Source organism: Lepidochelys kempii, chromosome 19 (genome assembly GCF_965140285.1).
Source record: "Lepidochelys kempii isolate rLepKem1 chromosome 19, rLepKem1.hap1, whole genome shotgun sequence".
In the NCBI taxonomy this organism is placed as follows: domain Eukaryota; kingdom Metazoa; phylum Chordata; order Testudines; family Cheloniidae; genus Lepidochelys; species Lepidochelys kempii.
In genome coordinates, this window is record NC_136398.1 from 11,114,884 (window position 1) to 11,139,830 (window position 24,947).

The window sequence follows — 24,947 nt, forward strand, 5'->3', positions numbered from 1 at the left end:
TCTGGGCAAAATCCTCAGCTGGTGTAAATCGATGCAGCCTCATTTATTTAATCCACCGAATCTAATTTATACCAGATCCAATTGGGGATCAGGTTCCATTGATTCCGCTAGAGCTATGGCCGATTCACACCAGCAGGGGATCTGGCCCCATTCACTCCCCTGGAGCTATGGCCGATTCACACCAGCAGGGGATCTGGCCCCATTCACTCCCCTGGAGCTATGGCCGATTCACACCAGCAGGGGATCTGGCCCCATTCACTCCCCTGGAGCTATGGCCGATTCACACCAGCAGGGGATCTGGCCCCATTCACTCCCCTGGAGCTATGGCCGATTCACACCAGCAGGGGATCTGGCCCCATTCACTCCCCTGGAGCTATGGCCGATTCACACCAGCAGGGGATCTGGCCCCATTCACTCCCCTGGAGCTATGGCCGATTCACAGCAGCAGGGGATCTGGCCCCATTCACTCCAATGGAGCTATGGCCGATTCACAGCAGCAGGGGCTCTGACCCCCATTCACTCCCCTGGAGCTATGGCCGATTCACAGCAGCAGGGGCTCTGACCCCCATTCACTCCCCTGGAGCTATGGCTGATTCACACCAGGTGGGCATCTGGCAGACTGAGCGATGGGTCCTCTTTGTGTTTAGGGTACCGGCAGCACAGTGGGGACCCCAGATGGCTGGGATCTCAGGAGATCTCAGTGGGAACTGGCTCAGTGATTCTCCAAGTGGTTGTAGAGTTCCTGTAGGCCCAAACAGAGGCTCTGTGTGATATCTGCCCAAATGGGAAGGGACATGGGTGGTATCATGAGGAGCAGATGGGGGCTGGCATCACCAGTGTCATGCCAGTGGCCTCCAGCGCAGTGTGTGGGACTCAGCCTGCCTCCAGACAAAGATGGCATGGAGCCTGATGGGATCAGCACCTGTGGCCTGAGAGGTTGCCATCCTGATGTCTGGGGGTGCCCAGCCATCCTCTCAGGGATGCCAAGGCCCCTCAGCCCTGAGCACTTACCCAGGACAGAGATGGTGACAGAGGAGGGGCAGGATGTCCCAGCTGTGCCCTGAACCTCACAGTGACATTCCCCAGCATGCTTTGCTGTGATGCTCTCAAACACCTGCTCCCACTGGAAAAGCCCCAGACTAGCATTATCCTTGTACCAGACACAGATGGCGTTAGGAAGGATGCTGTGGGTTGAATGGCACGTCAGATTCACAGATCCGCCTTTTCACATGTTGGACCCTAGCATGGTCATGATGCTAACTCCTTTAGGGGCATCTGGAAACAGAGAAACAATCCATAAAAAGGAAGAGAAAAATTGGGTTCGTACCATATTCTATTCTGTGGCTGTGTATGGGAGTGGGGTAGTGTCCAGTGAGCCCTCTAGCAGCGCTCACCATGTTCTGTGGTTCAAAAGCAACCAGAGCATCTGTGTGGGTGTCGGTCGGCCTGTCATGCGTAGTGCATAGTTAGTAAACATGGTTATTTGCACCCCACCAGCCTGTGTGGTCTCTTCATCGGATGAATGTTATTTAAAAGGCAAAAGACACAGCATTAGAACCAGTCAGAAAATAGGCCAGGGTGTGTGTGTAAATTTGACTTTTTGGCAAAATATTGAAAACCAAAATATTTCAATTCACCGCCTGTAGAGCCCATTATCAAATATTTGTTCCCCATTTGGGTCCTTCTAGACTGGGATCAAGTCCTTCCTTAACCTTCTCTTTGTTAAGATAAACAGATTGAGCCCCTTGAATCTAGCATTGTAAGGCAGGTTTTCCAATCCTTTAATCATTCTCATGGCTCTTCTATGACCCCCTCCAACTGATCGACATCCTCCTTGAATTGTGGGCACCAGAACCAGACACAGGATTACAGCAGCAGTCGCAGCAATGCCAAATATAGAGGTAAAATAACCTCTCAACTCCTCGAGCTTCCCCTATGTATCCATCCCATGACCCCAATAGCCCTTTTGGCCACAGCATCACACCGGGAGCTCATGGTCAACAGATTATCCAGCATGACCCCCAAGACAACTCTTCCCAGGCTGTTCCTATGGTACAAAGACATCGCCACAACCCGCTTCCCCTCCTCAGCAAGTCTCCGTGACCAGGTCCCCAGCCCTTACACCAGATGGAGATGTACCCCCTGGCCATAGGCCGCAGGGCAGCAGCCTCGCAGTGCAGAGTACTGGGATTGCCTTCACTTATCGGTCTCTTCCCAGCCTTGACACTTGGCACTTTCAGGGTAACAGATGGTGAGAGTTGGGTTAGCATTCACCAAGGGAACCCCGCCCAGGACAGAACAAAAGGGTAGATCCCTCTCTGCCCATCCTCTGGGATAATAATATTTCCTAGAGCCAGCTGACAATTTTTCAAGCAAAAAGAACCCAGGAGTCCTGACTCCCAAGCCCCCCTGCTCTAACCTCTACACCCTATGCCCATCCCAGAGCCATAAAGAAAACCCACAAATGATAACTGCCATCCCCCCTGTTCCAACCACCAGACGAGCTATGTCTAGACGCAGAGCTCACCTCACCGAAGGCTGGGATTGGTCAGAGCCGCACCCATCCCTGTATCTATCCAGCCAGCATCTCAGTGCCGCGCCATGGTCCTGCCAGGACAGGGATATTCGCAGTTCGGTGTCCCCAGCCTGGTCCAAGGTTTGCTCTGGGTTCCATGTGCCATTTCAGTCATACTAGGAGGTGGGATGTGGGCACCTGGGCCCTACAGAGCTGGTGAAGAGAGGTCCTGGTTCCTGTCCAATGAGGGGATTCCCACGTGGATGGGCTGTGAAGTCAGGAGGAATCAGGAGTCATTTAACTCTGCCGGGGCCCCAGAGGAGCAGCAATCTCAGGAACCCGAAGCCGGGCTGCCAAGGCTGGAGCAGGCCCCAGGATGCTGAGTGCCTCTCACCCAGCCTGTGTGTTTGCCTCGCATGGGGAATGAGGCCTCATGGGAAACTAAGGGGAGCAGCTAATGTTACTTAGAGACCCTGGGGAAAAGCTGGGAATGCCCAGAGGGACTCAGCAGCCACATGTCAGGCTGAGGGAAACATTGGAGTGGGGTTTAGATGCTTAGAGTCCCATCAATCTGATTGGTGGTAAAAGATAGCTCAGTGGTTTGAGCGTTGGCCTGCTAAACTCAGAGTTGTGAGTTCAATCCTTGAGGGGGCCCTTTGGGATCTGGGACAAAAATTGGGGATTGGTCCTGCTTTGAGCAGGGGGTTGGACTAGATGACCTCCTGAGGTCCCTTCCAACCCTGGTATTCTATGATTCTATACCCTCTTGCCTGCTTCTTTACAATATGACTTGGAAGGGTCAGATGCTTTGCTCCCAGAACTTCTTCAGCAGAGGCAAAGGGTTCAACAGACTGCCAGTAGCCAGGAACCTGACAAAAACACCTAGAAGTTCTGACCCATGAGTGCTCCCCTGCTCTAACCACCAGACCCCATTTCCCTCTTAGAGAATGGGGCAGAAAGGGGGGGGGGCGTAATGCCCCCTGCTGTAGAGGATGAGCCCTGCAATCTGGGGGCAGGGGGGGGCCTTCTCTAAGGTGATTCAAGTGTCCTGCATTGAACCGACCATCCTGGAAAGGAGCTGGTCCATCCAGAAAAGGGGCCCATTAGGAATGTCTCTGCCCAGTCCTGACAGTAGACACCTGTAAGGGAAGCAAATCATTCTGGATCATATGCCACCCAGCCCTGTCTGGTGGAATCGCCCCACGTGCTGGGCCGCTGAGCAAATTGCTGCCAGGAGTCACCAGGGAGGGGCAGATCCAGTGCCCAGAGAATTGCACCCAGGGGAATTAGGAGCCAGAGTGTCATGTTCCAGCATGAAATGGATACCTCTGCAATGGGGACTTCTGGGAAATCTTTGCAGCAAAACTTTTCAAATTAGACTGAATAACGTGCTAGAAAATAAACTTTAAGGAAGAGACCCAGGCCAGAGGGTTGCCTGGGGACCTAAAAGGTCTTTTCTTTCTCTGTCTTCTAGGAGCTGGAGCTGTGAGTGGAAAAAAAACAATCCCGAATGAATTTTGCTGAGGCTCATTAACACACCATGTGGAAGAAGAATCCCACCTCTGGTCTATATTCCCACTGTTTCTCTTGACCGTCTGACACTGGACTCTGGCAATGGTGTTGTGGCTACAGAGTCCACTGCTAGCCGCTGCAGAAGCAACCCGTGACAGTTGCACAGATAGGGGCTGCCTTTCAGCGATGCTAGCATCACCTTCAGCCCCATTCTCCCTTGCGTCAGTCTCTTACCTTGTGATCTCCAAGCACCACTGCCGGGGGCAGCTCCTTCTCTTCCTCTTGCACTTGACTTTGCACAGCCCTGGTGATACACTGCTAGCGTAGGACGTCACCAGAAATGCTCTGAGGGTTTATCGTTATGAGGCTCAGCAGACATTTTAGCCCTTCCGATTAATGAATGGAAGAGCCTGACTCTGCCTCCTCCATCAATGCCCGTCCTCTTGAGCAACCCTGACAAACACCTTCAGAGGAAATGGCCTGCATCTGCTAATGCAATGAGTCCCTGCAGCTTCCTGGCTGCCAGAGACAAAGTGATCTGGACTCAGATCCCGTGTCCAGCCTGTGGCTGGTGTGAGAGGCTTCACGGCAACAGATCAGTTACTGGAGAATCTGGGCGTCTATTCTCCCTCTCGGCTTGTTGTCTCTTGCCTTATTCTTAGATCATAAGCTCTTTTGGGAAATGAACTGTCTTTATGGGTGTGTATAGTGCCTAGCACAATGGGTCCGGGTCCTTGGCTGATGGCCAGATGCTCCCACAATACAAATAGGTTAGTATTAATTCCTGAGGATGCTCTTAAAATCAACAGCTCAAATTTTCACTTTCACCTGCACTGCTGTAAAGCCCAAGTAACTCCATGGACCTCAGCGGAATCACACCAGCTTTATCCTTGGGAACCAGAGCAGAATTTGGCCTGAATTTCTTATGAGCATAAGCATGAGCTGGGAGGATCCGGTCAAAAGAGCAGAGTTCTTATCTCCTTTGTTTGGGGTTCCAAGGAACATACTGACTCAGCTGGCAGTGAAAGTGTTTGCTGGTGACCTTGGGATGGAAACCAGCTGTAGCAAGTGGAGAGAGCGAAGGCTACCTGAGAATTAGTTACTAAGCATTTTCCCTTTTCTGCATTCTTTATCAGTGCTTGTTTATTCTGTTTTTAAACCAAAAAAACCCCACATAAATGGCCTGACCAGCTGTTGCCACTGACTGAAAGCTGAGGGATGAGTCAGACACAAAGTATTCAGCATTTCTCCAAGATCGGGGTTCATGGGGCGTGGGGATCAACCTGGATGCTTCTACAGAGATTCTTAGCATCCTATATTGGACCCCACATATAGCACCAAGACACATTGCCACAGGAGGCCATCGATTTTGGGTGCCCAAGCACCTCAGAAAACCTATGGTGTCTCAAGGTGCCCCCCTCACCCCAATTGATATCCCCAAAATGTCTGCTCTTAATGCCTAGAGAACTGGGTAAGGCCAGGCTGCAGAAGGACAAATCACATTCTCCTCGACTGCTGGTTCTAACAGCAGATGGAAACAAATTGTGTGGAGGAGAGAAATGAGGTGGGGGTCTTGAAGGAGCAATATCCTGGGGTGACACCACAATATAGTTGTCTCCGACGCCCATCACTGTAGTACTGAAACACCGGGCAAGTGAGATCTGCACGGTGAGATCCAGAACGGGCGTTGCAGTGTGCAGAGACGAAAGCAAAAACGATGCAGCACTGCCAACTTCTAGAGCCTGTTCATCCCCGCCAATGGACAGATCCAAGGCCTTTGAGTCGACAGTCCCCACACACACCACTCCCCATCCCAGGGACGGCGTCTTTTGGCCTTGATCTGTCCTACAATGATTGTCTTTCAGTGAGAACATGCTGAGCCAGTGCTTCAAACCCTGGACCTGCAGCAGCCAACAGCCTGGGTACAAAGAAATGACCAGGCCCTTGAATTCAGTTGCATTTCTTGAACCCACCCATGGGGCGGGGCCGACTTTTCCCATTGGTTGACAGAGTGCTGATGATTTACATCCAGCCTCTTTTTTAGGGGGCTTCTGGGAGGTTCGACTTGCAAAGAGGGAATGAGGGATTGCCTGGCTGCACGTCCTTCACCCATGGCGATCCTCAGGCGGATGCTGATTCTTCTGTTGTGGAGCTGTTGCTCAGGTGAGTTTACTTCCCTGCTAATCCCGCCCCACCCTGTGTATTGGCCGCTACTGGAAAGGCATCTTTGCTGCCCTGCCGTGAGTGCGGTGCTGGGCCATCTAGCCTAACGCCAATGTGCTTGGTCCAAGAAACCGGGGAGACGGCGAATGTTCCCTTGTTCACGGTGCTTGCAGTCCCTTCCGTGACTCCAGAGGCGAGGCAGTGTGGGGGCTGCGTCCGACTGTCAGTCTGGGAGCGAGCAGCTGCGAGTCCCACGGGGCCTGTCTGCCTCCAGCAGCCTCTGTTAAGAATCTCCCTTCGTAGCCATGCCCGCCAAGTTCTGTCTCTTCTCTGCCCTGAGGGCCATGGCCTGCCCTGAGGCCAGTGGGACTCGGGGTGTGGTGGGAGTTTTCCCCGGCAGAAAGGGGGGCGGGAAATTAGGAGGGAGCAGGGGGTAGGAACTGAAAAGCCAGGGATTCTCTGGGGCCTCCCTCGTTCTGGCCTGGGCAGAAATATTGCTGTCCACACTAGGTACAATTGCTTGCTGGGACAGAGAGTGCTGACATGAAGCAGCCTCTATCCACCGATGGTAGCCAAGGATTTAGCCCACACCCCAGACGCTCGCTGGCCTCTCTGGGAGTTGCGGGTGCGTGAGATCAGCGGGACTGGTCCCATTGTGCCCTCGGACTTGGTCTGGGAGAGTGGGACACAGCAGGCATGTGAATTAGGCATGGGGTGTAAAGTAGTTAATTCTGGGGTATAGCCCCTGCGCTGCTTTTGGGGGAGGGAGTTTGGGGGGGGAGTGCCCCTCCAGAACTCTAGCACCCTGTCCAGGCCATGCTCATCTTCTCTTCCCTTCTCTGCATGCATAGGTGCTGGAACTAGGGGTGCTCCTGCACCCCCTGGCTTGAAGTAGTAATAACAACCCAAATCCCTGGCTTCTGCCTTCAGCACCCCCCCCTATAAAAATTGTTCCAGCCCCACTTTTTGCATGTGAGCCCCAGGGATCTGGGAATAGTTTCGGGAGGTCACATCCCCAGCTCGGGATGCTCAGGGGTCAAGAGCTTGATAACAGGTCACCCCACGTGATAAGCCAGCAGAGTTTCCTTCCCACTCAGCTGTCTAACTCACTGCCAGCGGGACTGCTCTTTGCACCTGGCTGGGATAGACACTGTGCACGGCCCCCGCAAAGCTGTGAAGGTTTTGGGTCCTTTCATCTTCCCTCGGCTGGTCTTGGTGGGGAGTGAAGTGGCTGCTAGTCGGGGAATAAGACGACCCTTCTCTTCCAGGAGCCGAGGGCAACCTGCAACCACTCCCCAAGTTTGGAGATGTCTATCACGTTACAGGTAATGCTCCAGGAGGGGGCTTGGCCCTGCGTGTATTGGGGGCTGGGGGCTGTCCCGGGGTGGTGGTGAGGAAATGTCTTAAGGATGGGAATTCTGAGGCTTAATTAGCATTTGCAAAGTGCTTGGAGATCCTTGGCTGGAAGGTGCTGTAGAATCACACAGGGACAGATTTTCACAGGTATTTAATGCAGATAGGGGCCTAGTGGGATTTCCGAAAACTCTCATGTAGGTTGGGTACCTAACTCCCACTGGAAATCAATGGGAGTTGGTTAGGTGCTTATCTGCAGCTGTAGGCACCTAAATATCTTTGAAAATGTGGCCTGAAGTACTTTGGCAAGGCAGAAGTGGTGCTCAGCTCCAAGTCAAGTTTAGCCTGGGGTCTGGGTTCAAGGGTTCGGGGGGAGGGAGTTAGCTCTTCTCTTGAGATGTCAGACATATCTGGCTTGAGAAATCAGTCCCCTCCAGGTTTGGGATGTGTTCCAGCCACCAAAGCTGCATAGCTGGGTCTCAGATTCAAATCAGACCGCCCCCTCCCCAGCCACGAAATGCAAAGGAGTGCAGATTTAAGGCCCTGATCCCTACCTGTTAGAATACTGTTGTCCAGGTTTGTTCCATCGGTATAGTCTGAAAGACAGTTGCATCTCCTCTATTTAAGGGGACCGGCTGAGGTCTGTGTTTGAATGCCACGCTCCCGTGTAAGAGTCCAAAGAGTAGGGAGGAAAGTAATTCTGTAGAAGCCATGATATCACCCTCCACAATCAGAGCTGCAGGCTTAAGTGCCACAAAGGCAGGAGGGGGCTGGTGTGTTCCCTCCCCACTGTTCTCATCAGCTTGGTTTCCAGGACTGCTCACATTATGCACTGCAGAAGAGAGCCTTCAGCTCCCATTTCTCAGTGCCCTAGGAAGGAGGTGCCTATAATCTTGTTCAACGACACCTTGAAACAACCTTAAACCCCCCCCCCCCCCGTCCCCGTCCCCACCTCTCGCCCCTTTTGGAGCCTGGCAAATGAGCTTTTTTCCCCTCTGAAGTGGTTTGGCTAGGACCCCTATTGAGATGAACTTGCAACCTCCTCCTAGCTGGGCAAGTGCCCTGGGCCTCCTCCCAATGAGCTCTCACTAGAAGGGATGTCTCTGGCCACTGAAATTTACCTCCGTGCTGCCCCATCCCCCCAACCCCACTCTGTCGTGAATTCGCAGCCCTTAACAAGGATTTGCACTGCAAGCGCTGAACCATGAAACCAGGTTAGAGAACACTGGGGCAACCCCTTACCTGGCTTTTATACCCTCCCACTGGCTTCAGGGGGAGTTTGCCTGGGTGCAGGGTGAGCCGGGGCTCAGGATTAGGCTCCTGTGTTTAAAATCAACTGATCGGTTGCTCTTAACTTCCCCTGCATTTGCCCTGCAGCTGGCGAGCCCTCTCTGACCGGATGGGTGGGGCACACTGTCTCTAAAGTGATTAACTGTAACTAAGATCTTGTCCCTTGTCTCTTATGGGACAGGCTAATCTGGCTTCTGTCACCTTGTGTCCTGCAGGGGTTATCAGCCTGCCCTATGCTGAAATCAAGGAGCCCTTCGAAGCCTGGTACAACCTGACCGGAGGCCAGAGCCGTATCCAGTATTACCATGGTAAGTCACCGGGGTACTGTTGGGGTAGCGGTCCAGGGAGGCAGTGTCCTTCTCCCCTTACCCCCATTGAATGGATTGCCCACGTCTGGCTGCACGGCAGAGCTCTCTCCTCTGAATGCATCTAGCGCTGTGGATATGTCTCTGTCATAGCACGCCTAGAGAGGCAGCACCTGGGCCAAGGCCCCAGAGGCTAAGCCTAGATCAGTTTATGCTCTGGGGTGCAGATTCATAGATATTAAGGTCAGAAGGGACCACTATGATCATCTAGTCTGACCTCCCGCACAATGCAGACCACAGAATCTCACCCACCCACTCCTGCAATAAACCTCTCACCTATGTCTGAGCTATTGAAGACCTCCAATCATGGTTTAAAGACTTCAAGGTGCAGAGAATCCTCCAGCAAGTGACCCGTGCCCCATGCTACAGAGGATGGCAAAAAAACCCCAGGGCCTCTTCCAATCTGCCCTGGAGGAAAATTCCTTCCCGACCCCAGATATGGCGATCAGCTGAACCGTGAGCATGTGGGCAAGATTCACCAGCCAGATACCCAGGAAAGAATTCTCTGCAGTAACTCAGATCCCATCCCATCTAACATCCCATCACAGGCCATTGGGCCTATTTACCATGAATAGTTAAAGATCAATTAATTGCCAAAATCATGTTATCCCATCATACCATCTCCTCCATAAATGTATCGAGTTTAATCTTGAAGCCAGATAGGTCTTTTGCCCCCACTGCTTCCCTTGGAAGGCTGTTCCAGAACTTCACTCCTCTGATGGCTAGAAACCTTCATCTAATTTCAAGTCTAAACTTCCCGATGGCCAGTTTATATCCATTTGTTCTTGTGTCCATATTGGTACTGAGCTTAAATAATTCCTCTCCCTCTCTGGTATTTATCCCTCTGATATATTTATAGAAAGCAATCATATCTCCCCTCTGCCTTCTTTTGGTTAGGCTAAACAAGCCAAGCTCCTTGAGTCTCCTTTCATAAGACAGGTTTTCCATTCCTCCGATCATCCTAGTAGCCCTTCTCTGTACCTGTTCCAGTTTGAATTCATCCTTCTTAAACATGGGAGACGAGAACTGCACACAGTATTCCAGATGAGGTCTCACCAGTGCCTTGTATAACGGTACTAAAACCTCCTTATCCCTACTGGAAATACCTTGCCTGATGCACCCCAAGACTGCATTAGCTTTTTTCATGGCCATATCACATTGGCGGCTCATAGTCATCCTGTGGTCAACCAATACTCCAAAGTCCTTCTCCTCCTCCATTACTTCTAATTGATGCATCCCCAGTTTATAACTAAAATTCTTGTTATTAATCCCTAAATGCATGACCTTGCACTTCTCACTATTAAATTTCATCCTATTACTATTACTCCAATTTACAAGGTCATCCAGATCCTCCTGTATGATATCCCGGTCCTTCTCTAAATTGGCAATACCTCCCAGCTTTGTATCATCCACAGACTTTATTAGCACACTCCCACTTTTTGTGCTGAGGTCAGTAATAAAAAGATTAAATAAGATTGGTCCCAAAACCAGTACCTGAGGAATTCCACTGGTAACCTCCCTCCAGCCTGACAGTTCACCTTTCAGTATGACCCGCTGTAGTCTCCCCTTTAACCAATTCCTTATCCACCTTTCAGTTTTCATATTGATCCCCATCTTTTCCAATTTAACTCATAATTCCCCATGTGGCACCGTACCAAATGCCTTACTGAAATCTAGGTAAATTAGATCCACTGCATTTCCTTTGTCTAACAAATCTGTTACTTTGGTTTGGCATGATCTACCTTTTGTAAAACCATGTTGTATTTTGTCCCATTTACCATTGACCTCAATGTCCTTAACTACTTTCTCCTTCAAAAATTTTTCCAAGACCTAGCATACTACAGATGTTAAACTAACAGGCCTTTAGTTACCCGGATCACTTTTTTTTCCTTTCTTAAAAATAGGAACTATGTTAGCAATTCTCCAGTCATACGGTACAACCCCTGAGTTTACAGATTCATTAAAAATTCTTGCTAATGGGCATGCAATTTTGTGTGCCAATTCCTTTAATATTCTTGGATGAAGATTATCTGGGCCCCCCGATTTAGTCCCATTAAGCTGTTCGAGGTTCACTTCTACTTCAGATATGGTAATATCTACTGTTAGGGGGCTTATTCCTTCACCCACTTACTTCCGTGGTCCTTCTTGCATGAACAGAGAGCAACAATACCCGAAGTCCAAAGGTGCAAACAATTCAATGTTTATTGGGGTGAACTTCCAGCAAGCATGATTCCAGTTTCCTTCCTTAGTGTCCCCCCTTCCCAGCTCTGACACCACAGAGCCTTACACCTGTGTCCCTGTTCCCATTTCTGCCCTTAGCCAAACATGATTCCAATTTTCCCCCCGCCACCATTCCCTGTTCCCATTTCCCCCTTTAGCAAAACATGATTCCAATTTCCCCACCCCCATTCCCTGTTCCCATTTTCCCCACACACACACACTTCCTGATTGACTGCAGACTATATAGTAAAACTTGAGTTCTGCTTAGCTATACCTTAACCAATCATTTTCCTGAAATCTAACTAACCAATTTTAACATATTGTAACATGATTATTTAACCAATTATATCCCACCACCTTAATTAGTTTACACCTAGCAAAATTAATTATACAGCAGACAGAAACAATCACAGAACCAGACAGAGATTATACAGACAAACAATGGGGAAATGGGGACTACAGTGATAGAACAAACACAGAAATGAGGATTTCACATCCCAGCTATTGATAAGTGAATTCTTGCCAGACAGGATGCTATCAAACTAAGTTTCCTTTTACATTTTCTAGGCACTTCCCTTTCTCTGGAGGCGATGAGCATTATCAGGACAGGATTGTATTCCTAACAGCCCAATAGCACCTTCTTTCAATGTGACTAGGTTGGGATGTGAGGATGTGACCGGTCGCTTCCCAGCTTATGGCTGCCTCTGCTGCTTAGCCAAAGGCCTTAGCCTAAGCACAGGGCCTCAGACTGTCACAGTAAGAGAAGGCCCTTACACCTGCAGACAGTGATTTTGATTCTTTCTTTTCATAGAATCATAGAATATCAGGGTTGGAAGGGACCTCAGGAGGTCATCTAGTCCAACCCCCTGCTCAAAGCAGGACCAATCCCCAATTTTTGCCCCATATCCCTAAATGGCCCCCTCAAGGATTGAACTCGCAGCCCTGGGTTTAGCAGGCCAAAGCTCAAACCACTGAGTGATAAGAATACACCTAAATTCTTCGAGTATAGGCCTTACAGACAGGCCTGAATATCTATATCCTAACATCCACCTCCATATCCTCATTCCCATTTGTCATGCTACCATTACCCCGAAGATCCTCTTTAGCCTTATTAAAGACTGAGGCAAAGTATTTGTTTAGATATTGGGCCATGCCTAGATTATCCTTGACCTCCACTTCATCCTCAGTATTAAGCGTTCCCACTTCTTCTTTCTTTGTTTTCTTCTTATTTATATGGCTATAGAACCTTTTACTATTGGTTTTAATTCCCTTTGCAAGGTCCAACTCTACTGGACTTTTAGCTTTTCTCACCATATCCCTACATGTTCTGGCCTCAATAAGGTAGCTTTCCTTGCTGATCCCTCCCATCTTCCACTCCCTGTAGGCTTTCTGCTTTTTCTTAATCACCTCTCTGAGATGCTTGCTCATCCAGCTGGGTCTACAACTCCTGCCAAAGAATTTTTCCCCTTTCTTGGGATGCAGGTTTCCGACAGCTTCTGCAGCTGTGACTTGAAGTAATCCCAGGCCTCCTCCGCCTTTAGATCCACAAGTCCTTCAGTCCAATCCACTTCCCTAACCAATTTCCTTAACTTTTGAAAGTCAGCCCTTTTGAAATCAAAAACCCTAGTTGCAGATTTATTTTTGTTACTCCTTCCGTGCAGTTTGAACTGAATTAAATGATCACTCGAACCGATCATGATCACTCGAACCAAGGTCGTCCCCTACAACCATTTCTTCTATGAGGTCCTCACTACTCACCAAAACCAAATCTAAAATGGCATCCCCTTGTCGGTTCAGCAGCTACTTGATGAAGGAATCCATCAGCTATCGCATCCAGGAAAATCTGAGCCCTGTTGTTATTACTAGCACTTGTCCTCCTGTCTATATCTGGGAAGTTAAAGTCTCCCATGATCAGGCAGTTTCCATTAGTATTCACTTCATTAAAAACATTAAAAAGGGCTCTATCCATATCCAAATTAGATCCCGGCGGTCTATAGCACACCCCAAACACTATCCCAGGGGAGGCTCTAATAGTTTTCTTCCCCAACGTAATTTTTGCCCAGACGGACTCTGTCTTATCCATTCCATCGCTTCTTGTTTCTTTACATTCTACCTCATCCTTGATATACAGTGCTACTCCACCACCTTTACCTTTATTTCAGTCTTTCCTAAACAGCACAGACCCTTCAACACCGGTAGTCCAGTCATGACGACTATTCCACCCTGTTTCTGCTATCCCTATAGTATCTGGTTTCACTTCCTGCACCAGTAACTCTAGTTCCTCCATTTTGTTACCTAGGCTCCTCGCTTTGGTGTACAAACACCTTAATTTTTGCTGTTTGGCCTCGCTCACATTCTGTACCCGATTAGGCACGGTCATTCTACAGCCAGTCTGACCTATTAGACTGGTATCCAGATAAACTGGGCTTCTAGCGTTAGCGACTATCTGCACCCCCGAGCATAGGATCTGGCCCCAGCATATTACCAAGCTGAGGTCCTGACGCAGGCAGCCCCCGCAGCGAAGGCCGGGGGCGTCAGAGAGGGAAATCCAAGCCAGGACGCTCAGGCTGAGGCCCACAGTGCACAAGGCTCTGGTTTATGCCGTGATTCTTTGCTAGAGCGCGGTTAACGGCTTCAGGTCACAGCTGCTGCAACTAAACTGGCCACCCTCCCCTGGCCAGCAAGCCTGTTCTCCTCTCCACTCCTGACAGCGGCACGTCAGGGCAGCTCCGCTGGCGAACAAGTGCTGAGCAGGAGGGGAGCACCAGGGACTTGATCCTGCAGCAGTGAGCACCCCATTTACTCCTACTTAGCAACCTGGGGGAGTCCCACTAGTCCCACTGCCGTGAGTGCCGGGGCATGGGAGGCTACCTCTAGCCCCTGGCATGGCCCGCGTCTCCCAACCCCCGTCACTCAGCACAGAGTGAAGGTCGCCTCTGTTACGCTTCCCCTTGCCCTCAGGGAGGGCGTGAACGCCTACAGCACTGTTACAGCCGTCTATGGTAACTGTTTGCCCTGGGTGCGTCCCTGCAGGCCAAGTGATCACGTACCAGCTTGGCTCTCTGGAGCCATTCGGCGCCAGTTTCAAGGTGACCCCAGAAACCACAGAAACCGAGGCAAACGTTCGGAAGTGCTTCCGGGTCAACGGCACGGCTGGGGATCTCATCAGCCCGCAGAGCGTCTTTCCCCGCCTGGGCGGCTTCAAGGTGAGCCCACGTCTCGCGGGACCAGCCGAAGAAGGGCCCCAGATGCCAGGCATCCTGCTCGGCGAATGGGCTCTCCTTCCCCCCCGGGAGACCCTGTAGTTACCTCACCCTGCACCATACCACAGGGCCACTGGCCTTACAAAGCGCACGCGCCATGGGGCTCTGCGGCAAACTAGTGCATGATTGAGCCAGCACACCCCTTCCCCTGGCAGCGATGTTACAAGCACAGGGCCAGATCCAGCCCTGCCCTAAGAAAGGTGCCTCGCCACTCAAGTTGGTGGGGCTTGTGCCAGGGCTGGCTGGGGTCAAACTATCCCTCCCAGGGGTGCACAAGTGGAAAGGGGTCCGGGGAAGCCTACCCCATCCCCCTTGTACACCCTGAGCAAGGGCCAGGGATAATCAGCTGAAGGGGGATGGGGACTTCTCCCTTTGTGCACCCCCGGGGAGAATGTCCCCCAAGAGGGGAGGACTGACCCGCGTCTAGACTTCCAGCCACGAGGCGCGAGCTTGGCCTGACTGTTGCACAGCGAGCCTCCATCCTGCGGCTCAGAGCGCGCACAGCTGCTGGCCAGAAGGCCGTGGGCAGCGCCTCATGTTTGCACCGCGTAGGATCTCTCTTGCTCCGGCAGTTAACTGCCCCATCTCATTCGGAAACACTGCCCCTACGCCCGCTGCCTCCCCAGCCCGTGCGGGAGGAGCCCTACAAAGGGCAGCTCTGCACCGTGCTGCAGAACGTGTCCTACTGGGGCCGGAAGAAGAACGTCTACACCTTGTGGGTGGCCAGCTCCGCCGACGGCCCCGTGCCCGTCCACTACGAGATGCGGGGCTTCAACAGCCTGCTGGGCTCTCACTACGACAAGTATGAGATTGACTACAGCAGCTTTGCCCGCAGCTACCCAGCCGGGGTCTTCAGCCTCCCACACGGTAAGCGTACTGCTGCCCTGGTCTACAGGGCTTCCGCCATCACACCCATCACAGGCCTGTAGATCCAGCGGAGACACCGTCCATCCCCTCCATACCATGCAAGCGCTTCTGGCTACAGTAATACCTGGCCACGTCGCAGGCAAACACCGGGCAAAGGGGTTGGTGAATCAAGGGACTTGAAGCCAGATCGGTGCCTGTGTGGATGGCACTGGTGTCCTCACGGAGCACAGTCTGTTGGTGAAGCCGTACAGACTGGAAGGATTGCCCGTGCCATGCAGACTCCGGTTGGCAAACACTAGATGTGAACATACTGGCGCTGGCAAACCTTGCACTGGGCAGAGAAGTGTCAACTTTCCATACGGCCCCTCAGCGGGTGTGAAGCAGCATAGTTCTGCTGAGGTCTGTTTACACCTGTGGCAGCCACGTGGCCCTCCAGAGCCAGGCTGGCTAACCCGCTAGCTGATGCCAGGCTCCAGGTGCCTCAGCTTTTCTGACGCCCTTCTGATGAACTGCCCTGGCCCAGCCTGCGCCCTGGCGTCACGCCATGGTGTGGGTCAGGTGCCGTTAACACAGGCAGTGCCATTGGCTTGCGTGGGGAGGTGGGGTCTGAGAAAAAAACAAGCTCCGGGAATTTCCGAGATGATAAAGATGCTCCCCCTAACCAAACCTCCCCATGCTCGACCCTAGGGTTTGAAAACTTAACTGGACAAAAGTCCTAGAAAAGAGCTCTCCATCCCTTACTTCTGACCCAAGGACATGGGGAGGGCCCTCTGCAAGTGCCTAACACAGTGAACAACCGGTGCAGGGCCAGATTCTGCCCTGGATTTACACTGATGTAACCCTCCCCTCCCCCAACTCTAAGGGAATTACTTCAGATTAACAGCCGTGTACCGGCAAAATCTGGCCTACTCCCTACCTATAGGCCAACTACAACTTTATACTGCAGCAAGAAGTGAACTGGTGAAGATGCAGCTTGATTTATGATTGCTCAGATAAAGTCAATCCTGCTCTTGATAACCTTTGCCCTGCCAGTCTGCTCCAGGGATAATCTGTGCCTGCCACAAACTTGTCCATGACAGTTGCTTCTGCCTCTGTCCTTTCTAGGTCTAAAATGCGAGCACTGGCCTGGCGCAGGGCCGGAGCACCAGATCCTGGCCAATCCAATGCAGGAATTTGTCGGGAGAATTAGAGAAATAGACAGAGTCCATCACCGGCTGTTCCACCACTACAAGGAGAAGTTCAGGAAGACGTATAGCACTGAGAAGGAGATGGAACACAGGAAACGAACCTTCATCCACAACATGAGGTATGGAGCTATCTTGGAAAGGAAAGGAAAGGAAAGGAAAGGAAAGGAAAGGAAAGGAAGAACAAGAGGGTTTGTTTAAGCATCTCAAGGAATGATCCAAGGGACCAGCAAAATACTGGTTGCTTGATAGAAGCGTCTTCTAATAACAATGGAAGAGACTCCTGCCTGGCCTGTGTGGGAATGCGCTGGGGTACTCTCTTGAGAAGGGAGGATGCCTGGTAAACGTGCCCTCACGTATGGGTATGGGTTGGCTGCGTCGTAAGCCTGGAATGAACCCAGGACACAGTTTGAGAGTGATTTTGGTTGCTGTATTTTGGGCGTCCAGCTCGAGAGTTCGGGACACTCGGCCCATGCTGAAAATCCGCCCCGAGCGTCTCCAGCTGGGCACCCAAAAAATCCAGGGGTTGGGGCTGGAAAGTTTGGCTGCAAACCCCTGGCCTCTCCCACCACATGTGGGGCAGCCCCAAGATGAGGGAACTCCCCAGACAGCTAGAAGTGATGCAGGTTGAGTCTCTTGCATGACATTCCCCCGCAAGAGCAGCTTAGAGGGTAAGTGCTAAGGGATGACTGCTCTGCATCACGGCCCATGGAACCTGACCCAGATACTGTCCCAGGCCCTTCCCTCTTGTTACAGGCCTGAGCTTCTCCGGGCTCCAGACTAGGGGCCTCCAATCAGCTAACCTCAGCAGGTGGGAGGAGGAGGTAGCTTCTTCTGGGATTGCTTCTCCCATGCGCCCTGGCATGGCTAGGAGCCACCCATGCCGGTTATGATTGTTTGTTTTTTTGGTGTTACTGGGTGGCCACAAGGCAGTGCTGCCTGCTGTCCAGCTCCCTCTTCACGGCATCCATCCCCTCCCAGGTACGTCCACTCCAAGAATCGGGACAACCTGCCCTACAAGCTGGTGCTGAACCACCTGGCCGACCGCACCCCGGCGGAGATGGCCGTGCTGCGGGGGCGGCTAAAGAGCGGGGCCCCCAACAACGGGCAGCCGTTCCCGTCTGAGGGGTACAAGAGCCTCGTCCTACCGGAGAGCCTGGACTGGAGGCTGTACGGTGAGTGACACATGCCGTGCTCTGCCGCCCATTCTAACCTCCCAATGGAGCAGCAGGGAGTCCAAGCCCTGCCCAGGGGGCTCTCGTCTGGAGCCGCTGCATATGACAGCCTGAGAAGGGAAACAGATCCCAGAGAAAACTAGCGCTGATGCACTGCATACCCCGGGCACACCCCATCCCTACCTTCTCCTGACCAGAGATCGCGTAACCCAGACTAAGGGTACAGGCCTACATGCCTCTCTAGTGGCCGGGCCGTAGAAGAGATTTGAGTCTCGCGCGGCCTCCACCTAACGGAGCAGGTCTTTTAGCTCAGGCAGTAACAGTGGCTGTTTTTAGCTCTGAGGGTCCCAGGTTCAAGCCCCACAAAGGGCCGAAGTGGGGTCCGTTACTCTCTGCGAAAAGGAACTTTTCTGCAAAATGGCCACTTTCCCATGGAAGAATGTGGGAGATGTTAAAAACCCTAAACTACCTCACTGCAAACCGTCCTGTAACCCCCTCCCTCCCCAGGTGCTGTGACCCCAGTGAAGGACCAGGCCGTGTGCGGCTCCTGCTGGAGCTTTGCTACCACCGGGGCAATGGAGGGTGCCCTGTTCCTCAAGGTGAGAGCCCAGCTGCCTTGCGTGTCTAGGGAGGGAGCAGTTCAGAGTCTCCGAGGCAGGCTGGGCCATCTGAGCCCACACCCACTTGTCAGGCTCCTGCCACTAGTCCGGATCCTCTGGGCTGCTGGGGTGAAGAATCCACCCCTCCGGCCGAGCTGCACAGTGCTGGGAGTTAAGGTGGGAGCACTGAAGGGAACATGGCCTTGCTCCATGCCACGGGTGACCTCTGGCGCCTGATAAAAACCAGCTCGGGGATGTGGAGCATGGTGTGGCTGCTAGACACAACATGCCTGGGAAGTGGAGGCCACCCCTCACTGGGGAGAGGAAGCAATGCGGGGGGTGGGGAAAATCATCCTTGAATGGGACAGGGGGCAGCCGGGCATGCTCCAGTGACCCCCCTCTGCTCAGGCCCTGGATGGAGGCAGTGCCCAGAGGGAACCTTTTGTGCTTTTGGCTGGAGGAGGGAGACAACTGACCCCTCCTTGAGCCGGGGGGAAGCCCCATCCCCCTTCTCCTCTGGGCTTTGTGCATTACCCGGGACTCCGGAGCTCTCGGCTGGAACCCTGACTTTCTTCTGGCTGCCCCCCCAGACCGGAGTGCTGACCCCGCTGTCCCAGCAAGTCCTGATCGACTGCTCTTGGGGCTTTGGGAACCATGCCTGCGACGGCGGCGAAGAGTGGCAGGCATACGAGTGGATGAAGAAGCACGGTGGCATTGCCAGCACCGAGTCCTACGGGCCGTACATGGGCCAGGTGAGCGCTGGGCCAGCGGCCGAGGAGAGCACGGAGCCGTTTGGCTTGGGGGAGCTGACGAATTTCTTCACGCCGGTGGGAGATTCTGGGAGGGCCTTCGGGACGCTGGGCACCCTTGTGCCTGCTGTCTCCATGGGGGCTGAGGGTGCTTCGTACCCTATCTGGGGCATGCACAGGCCACTTCAGCCACTGCCAGGCCTGTCAAAGGCAAGACGGCCTTGTGGTTAAAGCAGTGGATGGCAACCTGGGTTCAATCCCCAGCTCCACCAGGCTCCCTCTGTGATCACAGGCAGATCGCCCCCGGCTGGACTGAGCAGGGCTGGATTTCCACTTAGGCACAGTAGGTCCATGCCTAGGGGCGCCCTACCTCTCCAAAACCGTGGGTAACACAAAGGGCAGCTGTAGGCAGCAGGGGGCGCTGAAGATGCTGTGCCTCGGGGTGCGTAAGGTGCAAATCTGGCCCTGGTGCTGAGCAGCTGCAGCGCCCACTGCCGATGGGGGTGCTGAGCACCTCCAGAAAGCAGAAGTGCTGCCCTCCTTCCGTGCCTCAGCTCTGCAGCTATAAAACGGATTCAACCCTGCCCCGCGTCCCAGGCTGGCTGAGACGTTACAGTGACGGGGGCTGCATCAGTACCCAGACAGGAGAGCGGCGAGTCTGGCAAAGGAGTCTTGTGCAGGAGAGGGACTTCTCACCCGTGAGCCGCTCCATGGAACTCAAGGAGATGGTGGCTGTGATGGCCAGGGCCTGCGTGACAGCTGTCGCTAACTCATCATAACCCTGGCGGTGGCTGGAGCGGCCTGTGTAGATCCAAACCCTGAGACTGTTCGGCTGGCGCAGGGTGGGGGAGATCTGGGCGTGACGGGTTGGATCACAGAAACCCCTTTGGGAACTGCCAACTGGTGGGCCCAGACTACTTCTGCCCCTGCTTTCCCTGCCAGGCTGGGACGCCAGCACCCTGTCTGGCCGAGCCAGACACGCCCGTCTGCTCCAACACAGACCCAGGGTCTGAACCACGTGCTCCAAAGCTGCAGACTTAAAAAGCGTTCCTGTCTTTAACACTTAGATGCTCAACTCCCGATGGGGTCCAAACCCCAAATAAATGGGGTCCAAACCCCAAATAAATAAAGCTTATACAGGGTAAACTCATAAATTGTTTGCCCTCTATAACACTGATAGAGAGATATGCACAGCTGTTTGCCCCCCACCCCCACCCCTGGTATTATTAATTAACCCAGGTATGTATTAAGTAAAAAGAGATTTTATTAAATACAGAAAGTAGGGTTTAAGTGGTTCCAAGTAATAGCAGACAGATCAAAGTGAATTACCAAGCAAAATAAAATAGCACACACAAGTCTATGTCTAATACAGTAAGAAACTGAATACAGATAAAATCTCACCCTCAGAGATGTTTCAGTAAGTTTCTTTCACAGACTGGACACCTTCCCAGTCTGCAAAAAGAACAGGAGGACTTGTGGCACCTCAGAGACTAACAAATTTATCTGAGCATAAGCTTTCGTGAGCTACAGCTCACTTCATCGGATGCATCCTTTTCCCCTGGTACAGCCCTTGTTCCAGCTCAGGTGGTAGCTAGGGGATTTCTCATGATGGCCGCCCCCTTTGTGCTGTTCCCCCCACTTATGTATCTTTTGCATAAGGCGGGAATCCTTTGTCCCTCTGGGTTCCCACCCCTCCTTCTCAATGGAAAAGCACCAGGTTAAAGACGGATTCCAGTTCAGATGACATGATCACATGTCACTGTAAGACTTCATTACCCACTTGCCAGCCCACAGGTATGCAGGAAGACTTATAAGTAAAACAGAAAGAAAAGGAGGACTTGTGGCACCTCAGAGACTAACCAATTTATTTGAGCATGAGCTTTCGTGAGCTACAGCTCTCTTCATCAGATGCATACTGTGGAAAATACAGAAGATGTTTTTATACACACAGACCATGAAAAAATGGGTGTTTATCATTACAAAAGGTTTTCTCTCCCCCCACCCCACAAGTACTTCTTTTCTTTTTGCGAATACAGACTAACACGGCTGTTACTCTGAAACCTGTTATTAAGTAAAACAGAGCCATCTACAGGTAATTGTCCTGGTTAACGGGAGCCATTAAGATTCCAAACCACCACTAATGGCCCACACTTTGCATAATTACAATAGGATCTCAGAGTTATATTTCATATTTCTAGTTTCAGATACAAAAGTGGTACATTTATACAAATAGGATGACCACACTCGTATGCTCAAATAAATTGGTTAGTCTCTAAGGTGCCACAAGTCCTCCTTTTCTTTTTGCGAATACAGACTAACACGGCTGCTACTCTGAAAGCTTTGTAATGATACCTTACAAGAGACCTTTTGCATGAAGCACATTCCAGTTACATTAGATTCATGCTCATTAGCATATTTTTATAAAATCATATAGAGTGCAACACTGGGTTTAGTGTTTCTCCAATAAGACCAGTGAAACTCCCTCCTTAGCCAGGGGGAGTGTTAACAGACTGGACAGCCCAGCATCGACTGGCTGCCACTGGGCCAGAGCCTGCCCAGTCTGCTCTGCCATGGTCTCCGGATGGTGCCATGAAGGAGTCTGGGCCTAGGGCGGGAAGGAGAGATCTGGCTGAGGGGCTGGGCTCTGGATTTGACTGCAGTAGCCTTGTCACCCAGTTCTTGCACCTGTCTTTCCCCTCCAGAACGGGTACTGTCACTACAACCAGTCTGAGCTCATAGCCAAGGTCGCTGGCTACATCAATGTAGACCCCGGGAACGTCACAGCCCTGAAAGCAGCACTCTACAAGCACGGCCCGGTGGCTGTGAACATAGATGCCTCCCCCAAGTCCTTTGCGTTCTATGCCAACGGTGTCTACTACGAACCTGCCTGTGGTGAGTCTGGGGGAGCGCGAGGGGCTCTGCTGGGGGAGGACTTTGCTTCTCTCAAATTGGACAAAGCCAGGTTCCCTGCGGGCAGAAGCCGGGGCAGCTAATTGATTCTTGCCACTGCTAGATCAGACCCATGGTCCATCTCATCTAGGATCCTGTTAATTAATCATAACATCACTGTGACGAAGTGGGCCTGTTCTTAATGTTTCCTCCGAATATTGTGGGGGTGCCTCAGTTTCCCCTATGCAGTTCTTAAGTATCTAGGTGGTGGGGTAAGGGTGTGTGATCATTGCAGAGCCCTAGAGGGCAGGTGTGTGCAGGGGTCTGGACACAGAGAATGGCCAACACCCTGTTTCCTGGCAACTGATGGCCTGGGCCCTTCCCCCCCTGCAAGGTGAAAGCTGAAGGGTTGGAGAACAAAGGAATCAGGTGCCCTCCTGGCCCGGGAAAGGAACAAAGCCCAGAGGAGGAGGGGCTGGAGAGAGTCTCAGTTTGGGGCTGGCTGGGACATGGAGTGAAGGGCAGACGTGGTTGTCTGGCTCACTGCCCCCAAAATGGACCCAGCTGAGGGGTCCCGTTCTCTGCACCTGCAAGCTCTGTTTTAGACCATGTTCCTGTCGTCTAATAAACCTTCTGTTTTACTGGCTGGCTGAGAGTCACGTCTGACTGCGAAGTTGGGGTGCCGGACCCTCTGGCTTCCCCCAGCAGCTTTGTTCTCATGGTTGTGTTATTTCCCTTGGCTTCAGATCTAACAGAGGTAACGGCTGAACATGAGACTAGCCGCCAGGGCCAGGTCCTCGAGGATGCAATATAATGTCACTAAACTTAACTTTAAATAAAAATAAAGGCTACGGTCCCATCCGCCCAGCTGCATCAAAGGAAGGTGCCAGAAACTCCCAATAGAACAACCTATACATGCAGGGAAGCTTTTACCCTAACCCCATACAGAGAGTGACTGCCTAATGTCCTAAAGCAGGAAGATTCATAACTCTTATCTTTTACTCTACCTAACCTAACTATGGATGTTCCTTCTCAATGTCCAGTCCTCTAACTTTTGCTAAACTCATGGCCTCCATGATATCATGTGGCAGTGAGTTCCGCAGGCTAATTATGCATTGGATTAAAAGGCATGTATTAAAATGTTACCTTTTTTAATTCATTGGGCATCCCCTTGTTCCTGGGTGGCATTGACCTTCCCTGACACTCATTATCTTGCACCCCTTTTTATAGCCCCCTCTTATTCATTCCCCTTTACACGAACTCCTATAAGGCAGTTACACGATGAACATAGGAAGACATGTAGGGTGGTTCCTCTGCGCAGGGCATGGCCTGCTGGCCTCCTCTGCATGCAGGAAACCACAGCCCAGTCTCTCACCTCCCAGCAGAGGGAGACTAAATCTCCTCTCCTTTCTCCTAGGAAACAAGAGCACAGAGCTGGACCACGCAGTGCTGGCCGTGGGCTACGGGGTCCTGCAAGGGGAGAGCTATTGGCTCATCAAAAACTCCTGGTCCACCTACTGGGGTAACGACGGCTACATCCTCATGTCCATGCGGGACAACAACTGCGGGGTGACGACGGCTGCAACGTACCCCATCCTGGCCTGAGCGCTGATGCTGTGTGCAGGGCCTGTTCCCCCAGCCTTGCTCGAGAGACCAGCTAGCCCTGGGGAGAGAGACCTACACAGCTAGCTTTGGCTGAGTTCCCACTAGACTCCAGCTATGTGAACCGGCTGGAGGCCTGGCAGCAACTCTCTGGCTGGGGTAGGTCGCTCCCGGAGTGTTGCTTTAATACCCACAAATCTTCAGCACCACAACGGGTCTGATTCCCTCAAGGTCCTGTGAGATGCTGGGTGGCCTCCAAGCTGAGGGGCCCCCTGTGCCTCGCACCACCTCGGCACAGAAGCTCCGCAAGGCAGGGGCCATGCTGATGTGTGTCTATGCATCAGGCAAACCTGCCACCGTCACAGTGCTAATAACGTGTCAAGCAGTGGGGGGGGTGGCAAGCCACAGACGTTGGGGGCAGAGGGAGAGCTAGGCATGGCCACTGATGAGTGTTGGGTAGGGAAGCCAGCACTGCTAGGATCTCTGCTACACTGCGCAGCAGAAGGCTGCTGAATGCATGGAGAGCGCCAGGACAATAAACTCTAGGGAAGAACTTTGCTGTGTCTGTGTGTTTAACGGGGTGGGAGCTGGGGGAAGCAGGGTTTAGCCGTGCCTTGCCTCTATGCTGCCCGACATTGCCCCAGGGAGCGGAGCAGGGCACCCCTCCTGCTGGGGGCAGTCGCAAGGTGGGGCACGTAGCTGTTCTGAAACTGAACAGACACAGCCTGTGAGTCTGGGTTCAAAGAAACTTTCCAGAGTTAAGAGGACTTCCTGGGCTGGGGCTGAAGTAGAGGGCTGGGTGGATCAGGTGTCCTCAACAATAGTGCAAGCAAAGAGCAATGCTCCCAGGAACACACCAGCAGAGCAGGTACAGGCTGGGTTCACCTTAAGGAAAGCCCACCCGTTATCAATTCAAGGAGCGACAGAATAAACATCCCAAGAACATTCCGGTTCTACCAAAACTACTCCCGCCCCAGCTCTACCTGCCACGGGGTCTGGTGTGTGGTGCCACCGGTGTGATGAATATCACCCAAACCTCAGCCCACCAGTGGCTGGCTTATACCTGATCTGGGACTGACCAGAACTTTGCATACAGCTCCCATAACAAGCACTGGGGCCAACCTCCTCCAAAAGGGAAGAAAAACCAATTCCCTTTCCAGCCTCCCCCAGCCTGGCCTGGCTCAGGACAGTAGATTTCTCT

The 24,947-nt window shown here is 52.3% G+C and overlaps 1 protein-coding gene across 1 annotated transcript; it reads left to right on the plus strand.

The window, feature by feature from the left end:
• Window positions 1–6,138: 6,138 nt before the first annotated feature.
• On the plus strand, window positions 6,139–23,749 carry LOC140900488 (digestive cysteine proteinase 2). Its single transcript, XM_073317838.1, has 11 exons — window positions 6,139–6,190; window positions 7,459–7,515; window positions 9,049–9,141; window positions 14,452–14,624; window positions 15,308–15,548; window positions 16,653–16,854; window positions 17,714–17,907; window positions 18,415–18,506; window positions 19,097–19,258; window positions 21,958–22,147; window positions 23,562–23,749. Exons 1-11 carry the CDS (start codon window positions 6,139–6,141, stop codon window positions 23,747–23,749), a joined length of 1,644 nt encoding a protein of 547 aa, XP_073173939.1.
• The last annotated feature ends 1,198 nt before the right edge of the window (window positions 23,750–24,947 follow it).

Bases quoted from the DNA above. Each gene is read 5' to 3' on its own strand.
- LOC140900488 (XM_073317838.1), top strand. From the start codon at position 6,139: ATGGCGATCCTCAGGCGGATGCTGATTCTTCTGTTGTGGAGCTGTTGC. The intron at 18,507-19,096 runs GTGAGAGCCCAG...CTGCCCCCCCAG, and splicing joins AGGGTGCCCTGTTCCTCAAG to ACCGGAGTGCTGACCCCGCT. The intron at 22,148-23,561 runs GTGAGTCTGGGG...CCTTTCTCCTAG, and splicing joins CTACTACGAACCTGCCTGTG to GAAACAAGAGCACAGAGCTG.